Raw genomic sequence first — 12,315 nt, forward strand, 5'->3', positions numbered from 1 at the left:
CAAATTTTTACAATGAATGTGGAAGGAAGTGAACAAGGCCAATACCAGATATTTCTGGACATTAAAGCATTTGGGTAACTGGGGAAAAACACCAAATCTCACTGAAGTTATATTCTGAAATCAGAATAAAGGCATTGATTAATTTAAGGAAGCTCCTATATGAGTTTAATGTGTGGCTAAGAGTAAGAAACATTGGACCAAAAGATTTTTAGTTACCATCCAATTGTGATAGTTTATAGGACACAGTGATATATAGTAAAATGAAAAGAATATGGGATTTGAAGGAAAGTCTTAGGGGTTTTGATGCTATAATAAAATACCACAACTAAAAGCAACTTGGAGATGAAAAAACAATTATTTAGGAAACATGTCCAGGAAAGAGTCCATCACTGAGGGAAGTCAGGGAAGGAACTAAAGTATGGCAGGAACTTAGATGCAGGAACTGAAGCACAAGCCATGATAAAGCACCGTTGCTGTTTTTTTTCCTAGGGTATCCTCAGCCTGCATTCTTATGTACCCCAGGACCACCTGGCAAGGGGTAGCACCACCCGCGATCATCTGGCCATTCTCGAATCAGTCATTAAGTTAAGAAAATGTCCCATAGTCTTGTCTCCAATTCAATATTACAGAAGCATTTCCATCAGTGGTTTCCTCTTCTCAAATAACTTCAGTCTATGTAAAGTTGATATTAAAGCTAGCCAGCACAAAGACAGTGAAATTGTTCTGCCACATATTGGTTGTGTGATTTTGAAGACATTACCAAATGCTCTGGGACCTCTAGATCCCTCATTTTTGAAACAGACATATCCTATGTACACTATAGTAATAATTGTGAGAATTAATCACTTTTGATGGTGCATAGTACATAGCAAGCCCTTAGCAAATAGTCTTCTTATAGTCTTTTTAATAGCAAATTAAAATCAGAGATGTGAGAAGAATTGCAGTCCAGGAATATTTAACATGTAAGCTGAGATGAGGTGCTTTTTAAAAATATTAATTGATTGCTTGCTTTGTGTTTCCTGTTCATTGGCAATGCATTCCGGAAACAGAATATGGAAAGTGATCTTGCCTCTAACACTTGATGACACTGCAGGAAACAATCTGGTTAGTTCTTCCATGGCTGATTGGCTATGATGGCTTGAAAACCGTTGGGGAAAAATTGGCTCAATGAAGATAGCAGATGTGGTTTGGGAAATGCAAGGATATGACTATAATAAGCATTCATCTGTTCAGCTCCATTTCTAAGAGTAGTAACAGGAGAAAAGGATAGATCTGTCAAGTCCACAAGACATTGATATAAAGTCTTGCTGTCACCATTTTATCTATCTTGGTATGTTTTTCAGTGCTATAAGGTTTAGAAAAATGGATATAAGCACAGAGACTATATCTGAAGCATAGTAGCAGGGAATGTTTATATTCACCTTTGTATACTGTTTAAAGCAGTATATATTGTTCATGGTAAAGGCTTCATTACAGTTTAGGAACATAGATACTGCCATCTGATCTCTAGATTCAACATTAAAATGCCTAACGCCATAAGTAATAAGACTTATAACAAAGGAAGCACACCCCTCAGACCCAACCTGGCTCTTTTCACAGCATTTCTCTTGCAACGGTTTGTACTTTTGTAACCCTAACTGAAATTAGGAAAACCCCCTGAGACTAAGTCCAGTGCATTTACTGTCTCTGCATACCCAGCATTTAGCAGAGTTGTCCTATATAATGTTACTTACTAAATACAAAAAATAATAGATGAATGTATGAATAAAGAATATTATTGGCTCTTTTCTTTCATGATATAGTGTATATATACGAATGAGTTTTATATTATGTACAATACAGTATAATTTGGAAGATGGGACATGAAGGATGATGGAATGAGAGTATTTACATATCCACCCTTTCATAAAAACAAACAAAAAGTAATAAGCAAAAGCTATGAGACTCAACCCTTCCAGAACTCTAGAAATGAAACAAAGATAATATAAAGAACACTTATTCAAAAAGTTATGTTGCTGTGATGGAAACAATTAGACATCAGTAGTAGAGGAAAAGTGGGAAATTCCCAAATAAATAAGAATAAACAACAAACTCTTGAATAAATGTGGGATCAAAGGAGCACCCACAGGTGAGATGAGATAGTCTAAGACAGATGAAACTGAAACTGTGTTGCACCGAAACCTAGATGAAAAATGAAAGTACAGGTTCCTTTAGAAAACAAGCTTGATAATACATATTTGACATTGTAATAGTGCATGCCAGAAAGATGTACTAAAGAGGAAAGGCAGGAGAATCATGTGTTCCTGGCTTGGCCTACTCCTTGGGCTGGCACTGTAGCTCAGCAGTAGAGCATTTGTCTAGCATGTCTGAGGCCCTGGGAGAAGTACTGGATTTTAATTGAAATTTCAAATTTATTTAGTCATTTTACATGAATATGCATTTTGTCTGCAGGTATGACATATATGCATACCTGGTGTCCAAAGAAATCCAAAGTGGACATCAGATCCCCTGGGACTAGAGTTACAGATGCAGGTGCTGGGACCCAAACCTTGGTCCTCTGAGAGAGACCCCGTGCTCTTAATAGCAGACCCATCTCTCTAACCCCATAATTTAGATTTAAAAACATCAAGAACAAAATACTAGCAAATTGAGTCAACTGGTCGGTAAAAAAATATTGCAAATAATGACAAAAGAACTCTATTGATCTGATTACCATATTGAAAATAAAAGATAGGACCATAGGGACTTAATTCGATGGAGGGGTCCTTACTTAGCACGTGAAGGACCCAAGGATTAACTTCCAATATTGACAACAAAACAAACAAAAATAATAAAAGATAACAATACCAGAAGTATGTCTACAGATACAGAAAAAAATTATCTTTAATCGCAGACAATATGAACTTAAAGAGGCTAGTTTTAAGAAACCCACATTGAACTCTTGGAAATAACCAAACAAGTTCAGTCAGGTTGCAGAATTAAAGACGGATGTGTAAAACCAAACTACATTTGTATTTGGAAAAGAATAATTTGGAATTTTTTTTTAAAAACATGATTTCTATCATCCAAATAGCAGAAAATATAAATGAATTTAGTAAAAGAAGTATAAGGCTGACCCACTGAAAAATCACAAAGCATCATAGAAAGTAATTTCAAATAGAAAAAAAACAGAAATAAACAAGAAAACCATTCCAGGTTCATGTATCAAAATATTTAGCATTGTTAAAGGTATCAAGAAGTTTTAAAGAATGAAGGAATGTTATAGCAAAGTAACAACTTAGGAATGAGGAGAAAAAGAATTTTAAAAGCATGGTTAACATAATCAAAACAAAACATATGCAGGTATGTAATATCACAGTGAAACTATTCCCTTGCACAATGTATATTAATGATAATTTTAAAATCTTAGCTGCTTTCTTAGCAGAAGTTGAAAATTGGCCCTGAAGTTCTTATTGAAATATAAGGATCCTAGAATGGACAAAACAATCTTCAGATTAAAAAATAAAGAAAATCCAAAAGTATGACTAAAAACTCTTACCCCAAAGTTTAAAATGAATGTTTAAGAAAAAATTAAGAAAAATGAGATGGAGAAAATTGAGATAAGTGGTTGGCAAGATCTCTGACTCTCTGTCTTTCTGTCGCTCTCTCTTTTCTCTTCTCTCTCCACCCACGTGTTAGCTTCTTAATATTGTTTGAGTTTTTATGTATATGCAGCAACTAATTAAAAGGTAAAAAATGTCAAAGGGAGTATCATATGACATGAGATGGTCACATATAGAAGAACACTATTAAGAATCTGAAAATAAATGTTTACATTTATGGTTAATTGATTTTTAACAGTGTTTGCTCAAACTTTGGTGGTTGAAGGAGTCTAACACTGGTTTGACTAGCTATAAAGCCATGATGAAATTTGGACACATGGCCCTTAGGACTTGGCTGTTTCTCTCTGGAGCTAATAAGGAAACAATATTGGACCTAATAAGGAAAATTCCTGAGACTTTTGCATTTTACTATGGTTCCAAAATCATTGGGGGGCTTGCTAAATTAAGGCAACTTTCAAAGCATATCAGTATATTGGCAACAAGAATATTTGTGGGCAAGAATGGAGAGAAGCAAAGAGAGAAAGGGAAGGAGGGAGGGAGGGGGAGGGAGAGGGGGAGGGAGAGGGAGAGGGAGGGGGAGGGGGAGGGGGAGAGGGAGAGGGGGAGGGGGAGGGGGAGGGAGAGGGAGAGGGAGAGGGAGAGGGAGAGGGAGAGGGAGAGGGAGAGGGAGAGGGAGAGGGAGAGGGAGAGGGAGAGGGAGAGGGAGAGAGGGAGAGACCTGAGGTTGACCTGGTATTTTCAGGCTGACAGCTTTTGGCATTTAGCTGTGCATCTTTAAGTAGGCAATGTAAACTTGTAAACTTGGGGAGTTGGAGGAAGCATGATGCACTTGTTCTCAAAGCAAACTTTTGTGCTTGCATATAGAGTGTTAGGAAGATGATACTAAAACTTTTCAAGTTCTTATTTAATTCTTTATAATTATAGTCACAATAATAAAGAATATATGCCCAATGATAAAATGAATGAATACTCATGTGCTATCATTAAAGAGCCCACAGTGTTATTAACACCATTACACTAAGCCCGCTAGGATTCAGGGTCTGTGAGGGCATGAAACTTTGGTCAGCATTGTTCATTGCCCTATCTTCCAAAGCCTAAAATGCTACCTGACATGTGGTCGGTGTGTCATGATATTTCTTTCATCCTCAGATCAGCACCCCCAGCAGTACCTCAGAGCTTACCATTGTACTAAATTTGGGACCTATTATTCTCTTCAATTTTAATAGCTTTTCACATATCCTCCTTAAAAATATTGTTGCTTTTTTTGAAAATTCATACAACAAAATCAAATGCATCCTCTAATGAACTAGACCTGTTACACATTAGTACATAAGATTTACCTATGAGGTTTCAGTCAATCCTTGACATTGTTGGATTGTATTTTGTTGTATAATATGCCAAAATTCATTTCTCTTTTCTCCTATCAATAGATATTTGGCATTTCTCCTTCTATGAACAAAGCTACTATGAGCTTCCTGGTCACATGTGCAAAAGTTTCACCAGAATATGAATCTGGGGAAAGAAACTGCAGACAGAAATTTTATTTTCATCTCCCAACGTTTAGCCCATGAGTCAGAACTACAGCATGCTTTTATTCACATGAAGAGAGAGTTAGTAGTGCTGCTGTCCAAAATATTTTGAAAACTGAGTAGAATAAAAAGGAGAAGGGGAAAAGGAGAGGAAAAACCGAGTCTAGTGAAACCTGTGGTTACTTGGGCCTTTAATCAAAGTGAGATCTAGCTCATAAAGATTCTAAAATCGTCTTCATTAGTTTTGTTCTCTACTATTTTCTTTTACTAGTTTTTAAAATATTGTTTTAAAGTATATGTCTCCTCAACAAGATGGTGATTGTTTTAACATTCTCTTAGGTATACATTTGACTAGATTATTTAAATACTATAACTGTAGTTTAAATTTCGAGGTGAATAAAACTGTATATTTCTTTAACTTTGTAATGATAATACAATACCTACACTCCTAACAAAATTGAAGTGTGCAGTATTATATTTACTGTAGAAAGAATTTGCATCACACAGTTTGCAAATTTACCTTATTGAAGAGCAACTCTTTTCTTAGTCTTCTTAAAAAGAATAATTTACTTATCTATTTTCTGTATTTTTCCACCTTGTTAGCTTGACATGCAATTTGTACCTAAAAATGTTATTAGTGTTGTCACTTACCTGCATGGACACTTGTACCTTTTAAAAATACTCCTGTTGTTCATCTGCTTTCGTATATGAAGCAGTCGGAAATTATATTATTTCCCGTGTTATTTTACTTTTCTTGCCTCTTGAGTTTCTGCTGTAATAGATAGTGAGCTGCAAAAAGGAAAGAACACACACTAATTTTCTTCTGCTGCTTCTTTCTGGACTGAAAATGGAGGCACAGTATTTACGCAAGTGAATGATTTTAACCAGAACACTGACTGATGTTCTTTGCACTTGGCTGACTTGTGTATTTAAAATGGACTCCTTTCCTTTGAAACATGTGGCTCTGCTAGCCTTCATTCTGTTTAATTTTTAGTTATGACATGAAATGAAGGTTTTTGAAAGAGACTAGGGACCACCATTTTACTGAATTTTCATATTTATAGAACTGATATTTGAAATTCTTCTTTCTGTTTTTGCACTCAGGTTCTGAAGAAAGGTGGGTATTTCCTGTCCAGAAGACTTAGAAAATATAGCCTAAGTTTAATTCGCTCGTGCCTTGCCAGAGATATTCATTTGGGGTGGCAGGGAAAAGAACATTGAATACTTTTCTAGTTTCTGAGGACTATACTAAGCATGAAAACAAAGAGCCTCTAGCAAAAATCAGAGGTGAACACTTAGAAGATATTAGGGAAAGGAAAACTGTATTGAGTTTAGAATCAGGTGAATGTAGCTTGGTAGGAAATACTTTTAACCCTCTCCTTTCTTATTCTTCCTCATTTCCTCTGTATAATATTAGTGGGAAAATAATCTTGCTTCGTTTGCGTGTTATGACTTGATAAACCACTAAGCACAAAAAGCAAAGTCCAGCTCTGGCTCATTTTTCTTCCTTCTTTGGTAGAAAAACACAGAGAAATCATAAAAGTTGTGGTCTTATGGCTTAGAGTGTGGACAATTGTCATCTTTGAGGCAGATGACCATAAGAGGTCACTTAAATTTTAACTTTTGACATAGGACATGGAACGGAGACAAAATTTGATATTTGGTTGACAAGAAGCATAATCTATTCAGACAAATGAATTAATTCCTAAAAGAGATGGAGAACTAACAAACAGTAAAGAGTTTAGAATTGCTTTTTCTATCGCTTTTCTTTTGTGTCTACCTGAAAATTATAGGTATAGATCTTGGAGTTAAGCACTTAGACTAGGTGACTTTTAAATCATGATCCTCATCCAGGAAACCTAGGAGTCTTGTGAAGGTTTTAACAGCATCCCTCAACCTATTCAATACTGATATGTATCATTTCTCAGGAAAAGTGTATGGTACAAGGTTTCTGTCACATTTTTGTTGCAGAACAGGGAAAGGGACAAGCCCATGTGACACAGAGAGGCTCAAGAAGAAAGCAAAGGAATTGATATAAACGAACAATAAAAACTGGTATGATAATGCTAATTTATCCTTTACTTGTATATTAGTATCAAGAGTAACTCATACATTTAATTTATGTTGTCACAGCAATAACTCAGTACTGCCTGTGACAAAATTGCTGTTTTACAGGTAAGACTCCAGGCTCCGACAGCTAAAATATATAAAATTCTTCTGGTATTTGATATGGGTTGATCATAGGCCTCTCTTTGGAAGAAGTAAGTTAAGTTCATAGAGTTAAGTTCAAGCCATTTAATGACTGTATATATTGTCATTGCTGCATCACATTAAGTTGCTATCTTTACCTCAGGTTTCCAGCTATCTTCCTTCTCTTACAAATGCAGAGCCCATGAGATTGGCTACTCCCTCAGAACTTGTTTAATTCCTTGACAGGGTTCAAAGTGTCCTGCCAGTACCATGGGAACCCTTACCAAAAAAAAAAAATGTTCAGAGAAGCTCTCAAAAGAGTACAGCTTCACACTGATTCACCTGAGCAATACTTAGCATAGTCACTCATAGGTACAGTCTCTCAGAAGACCATTGGATTCTGGTCAATTTCTGCCACCCACTGACATGTGCTGCTTTGTTTTGTGTGTGTGTGTGTGTGTGTCTTTTCAGTTTGGACAGTACCAGGGACCACGTTTTACCCATCGACTATTACTTCCCACCCCAGAAGACCTGCCTGATCTGTGGAGATGAAGCTTCTGGTTGTCACTACGGAGCTCTCACTTGTGGCAGCTGCAAGGTCTTCTTCAAAAGAGCTGCGGAAGGTAAAAAGTCTTACCTACTTCCTGATATTTTCCCCTTTTCTTTTGAGAAGGACAATGACCTTCAGGGGGCGTCTGATCATCCCAGAGACTGAGTCATTAGCAAGGGCCCTCTCATGGTACATGTAAGGTCAAAGAAGCACATGGTGGTATTTGCTAGGCTCTGTTGGCTGCCCTGGTTGTACAAGCAATGAAGGTGATGTAGGTGGTCCCAGGTGGTGCTTGGTGCTTGGTGGCTCCTTGGAATGAAAGCAAATTAATGATTTGAAAAATTAAATTTCCTTCCTGCTTGTTTTCAACTCTGCTTCCCAGTGAGGGAAGAAAAAAATGTCCTTATTAGAGAGGTTAGAAGTGGAGAAACCCCAACTGACTCTGCAGACTGTTTTTTGTAGTGAATATGAGACTGTTCCTTAGCAAAAGCTTCCTGGCCTTCCCCCCAGAAAAGAAGTATTCTCACTGTTCAGCAGACCATCAGTGTCTGCACCTGCTCCCTCCTGCTCGTTGCCTCTTTGGAACCTTTCTTTGCAATAAGGACTCCAAGCTAGGTAAGAACTCAGCGAGAAGCATCAGAGGACTGCCTTCAGGGCATGACAGTTGGTACAGAATCCCAACATAACTTGCATTTTGTATCCAGCTAAATGGGATGAAGCCTTTACTTGTTATCTGCACTAATTATGATGTTTCTAGCCTACATCATCTAGCAGAAATTCCCACTGCAGCCCTTAAAAGTAGTCTAGTGATCCCTCCCTTCTTAATCATGGGGTGGTGGTGGTGGGGCTTAAACCTTTATTCATACACTCTAGTACCTTCCCTCAGTTTGGTATTCCATTCTCAGAGACACTGGAAAGCTGTCCCTATAAGGTTGACTGTGGCAACAGACTCCGTTTTAAATACTACTTTGCAATCCTGCCCTGGTCTCTGGCTTCCCACTAAGGGGGAGCTTCCTGCCAGTGAGGTTTTCCTTCTTCCTACCTGTCCAGGAAGAGTTTAAGTCAAAACCAAAACAGACAGCCCTTTCTCACGCAAAAGAAGCATCAGAAAAGAAATACATTTCCTGAAAACTATACTCAACACAACAGAAGCACCAGGGAGTATTTGGCAACAAGAGAAAGGATATGAAGTGGGTATCCTTGCACAACTGTCCTTGCTGACAGCCGATGTTATCTGTCCTTGCTGACAGCCGATGTTATCAATGATTTTACTGTCAGCATTTTAGTAGGTGGGAGAAATACATTCAAAACACAAAGCTACCCTTTTCTTCCAGTTCTGCAAAGTATAAGGAGGCAACTGGCACTTGGTATTATTAAAAACTGAGCTACACGTTTCACCTTTACTCTCAAATGGCCCACTGTTGCTGTCCACAGTAGACTAGCATGACATCCAAAGCCCTAAGGCATAAGCCTAGACTTTTAGAAAAAGTCTTAAAGCAGTGCCTTCCTTTCTTAGCAGTGTTTATAAAAGAACTATCAGGGAAGGAAGTGAAAACCTGTTCGAAGGACTTCAGATCACCCTCCCCCGCCCCTGCTGCTTCTCCAGAGAAACACCTTTACTTCCTAACAGCCTGTCACAGGTGATCCTGCTCTCACAGCAGCAAGAGAAGAGGAGTAGCATTCTAAAGCTATTCCAAAGCAGCAGGTCACATTACAATTGTAGCCATACCAGGAGGGAAGTGAGTTCCAGTGAGCAGATTAGGTCATGACCAGTGACACCTTTGGGAAGAATTTTCAGTCATACTAGCCTATCCTACATGGCAGTTTTCTGGAGAACTTAAATCTAAAGGAAAAAAGAAGGCAGAAGGGCAGCTACCAGGACTGCATGGCAGGATCTCTACCATCAGTAGATTCTATTTGGCAACAGGACAGACAAGGAATGGAGGCTACAGGGGATCATTCAATACTCAGAACACAGAAAAACAGCAAGGTCTCCACATGGTTCCGACCCTATAGTCATTTAAGTTCCTGAAACTCAGTAATACTTTAAGAAATTCAAGATCACCAAAGGATATTTATTTTGTTTTAAACATATAAGTTTATTTTACAGATTTTCCATAACACAAATTAAAGACAGTGCAATTGCTTAAAGACCATGGTTTGCACAGCAGAAGTTTATGCATGAGAAAACACCCTGACTGGAAGAATATGCTTCATGTGAACATTCAGACATGGAAAAAACTAGCTACTTTATTTTATTTAATTTTGTATTTATATAGTTGTACACTTATATGCAATATGTACATGTGTACATATCACATATGTACATATACATAATACAAATATTTGTGTGTATACATATATAAATATAAATATATATGTATACATATCTTCACATATGCACATATACACATATACATGTATATGAATCCATCTAGTATTAGTCATAAGGATATACATTTAAGAATAACCACTTAGGGACAGCAAAGCATGGTGGCACATGCCCTAATCCTAATACTTGTGAGACAGATTTTGAGGCCAGGATGATTTGCATAGTGAGTTCTAAAAGAGCCAGAGCAGCTATGTAGAGATTCTGTCTCAAAAATATCAAAAAGAAAAAGAAGAAACAAAAAGAATGACAACTTGAAGTTGGATAATCTCTCTCCCTGCTCTAACTCCTCCTGTATTTCTGCTAATCCCTTAAAAATTTATGACTTCTTCCTCTTGAATTATTATTGATATATATAAAAACATACACATATATGCACATATGCATATACAAATGTGTGTATATATGTATATGTATATATATGTATGTATATATGTACATATATACAACCTGTTGAGTTCAGTTAATGTTGCTTGTTTATATATGTGTTTACAGCTAACCACCTGAAGTTGGACAACCTATCAGAAAACTTGTCTCAGAAAAAAACAAAAATGTCACTATTGTACCTTTGAGGAAATTTTTCTGTACTGGTCACTATTTTCATTCAGAGACTTTATATCTGAGTAGCACTGCTGCTTGATAACCCTTGCTGGCTTGCATAGCTCCTTTGAATACTATGAGAGCTAGAGCTCAAGCAAGAGGCTTTCAGGCCACTACCAACTCAACTCTTCTAAGTCCTAACAGGGATTTGCCTTCAAGGTCTGGGAGACAGCTAAGGGCAATGACAATAGCCTATATTATTTATTCAACTTTTCTGACTAATGATTCGGTTACTTTGAAATGTGGGCCCTAGGTTTCAATTCTCAGTCCTCTGAGAGATATAGAAAGGTATTTTAGGGGCAAACAAAATAAAACAGAAGGGTATTATTATCACAACACTCAGGAAGCAGAAGTTAGTGTGTTTGCAATTTTGAGGCCAGCTAGGTCTACACAGCTAGATCTACACAGATCTATGCCAGCCAAGAATACCTAGTGAGGCCATATTTAAAACAGATGACGACGATGATGATGGTGGTGGTGGTGGTGGTGGTGGTGGTGGTGGTGGTGGTGGTGGTGATGATGATGATAATAATAACAATAATAAACTTTTGCTGGTGTTTCTTCTCTTCCCTGTAAAAGGTAGGTGATTGATTTGGGTTTGCTAGCATCATAACTCTACTTGAAAGCAGAAGACAATATTGTTACCCACAAAGAACATATATTGATTTTAAATATTTTAATATGTTTATTTGAAAGTGTTGAAATTTGGAGTTCCACCTGCCTTAGAGAGAGTAGACGAAAATATGTCTCTTCCTCATTCATTGTCAGTTAAATCTGACTCAGTATTTAGCACATTGACTATCATATTATACACATTTGTCAAAGATCTCTGGCCTGGGCACAGGTACAAGAGCTAAAAGCCTGGCATTTCAGGCAAAAATTCATTTCTAGCTTTGGTGGCTCATAAACCATAACATTTTAAAGCTGTCACTGGTAGGGGGCTCTACACAGAATTGATTGTAATCTGGCCAGGTTTTCTTGTTGGAAGGAAAAGAAGGGATAGCCCCACAGCTTCATGTAGCTGATAATACTGAGGGGTGAGTGAGATTTGGGCTGAGCAGGGAAGGTTCTGTATATTCTTAAAGGAAGAATAGGCCCTGGAGGTTAAGTCACTAATTTAGAAAAGAGTAAAAGGGTAGAGACCATGTGAGTATGAATGTGGGAATGAATATGTTTGGGAATGGCCAATGAGTTTGAAATAGGCAGAAGAGAAAATGTGTTTGTAGAAGGGTAAGGTAACTGGGAAAGTGAAAAGGAAGGAATGTTGAATATTATCTGAAGAGACCAGGAAATCAAAGAAAGGACGTGCTTTTATATTGGTCCGAAAGACTTAGTTGCATAGGCTGAGTTAAGAAATTTCTCCCCTTTGGCTTTTTTCTGTTTGTAGAATAGATATATTTTATAAATGTCCTTGCAGGGTCTGGAGAGATGGTTCATTTATATGATAATGGATTT

General features: G+C 37.4%; 1 protein-coding gene across 1 annotated transcript in view; it reads left to right on the top strand.

The window, feature by feature from the left end:
* Ar (androgen receptor) overlaps positions 1-12,315 on the top strand; it is a 169,160-nt gene that overhangs the window by 91,061 nt on the left and 65,784 nt on the right. The window contains exon 2 of the mRNA NM_012502.2: positions 7,793-7,944. Within this exon, the coding sequence (NP_036634.2) occupies positions 7,793-7,944 (152 nt within the window). The remainder of the gene's footprint in view (positions 1-7,792; positions 7,945-12,315) is intronic.

The sequence above is a fragment of the Rattus norvegicus genome, chromosome X (assembly GCF_036323735.1).
Source record: "Rattus norvegicus strain BN/NHsdMcwi chromosome X, GRCr8, whole genome shotgun sequence".
NCBI classification, from domain to species: domain Eukaryota; kingdom Metazoa; phylum Chordata; class Mammalia; order Rodentia; family Muridae; genus Rattus; species Rattus norvegicus.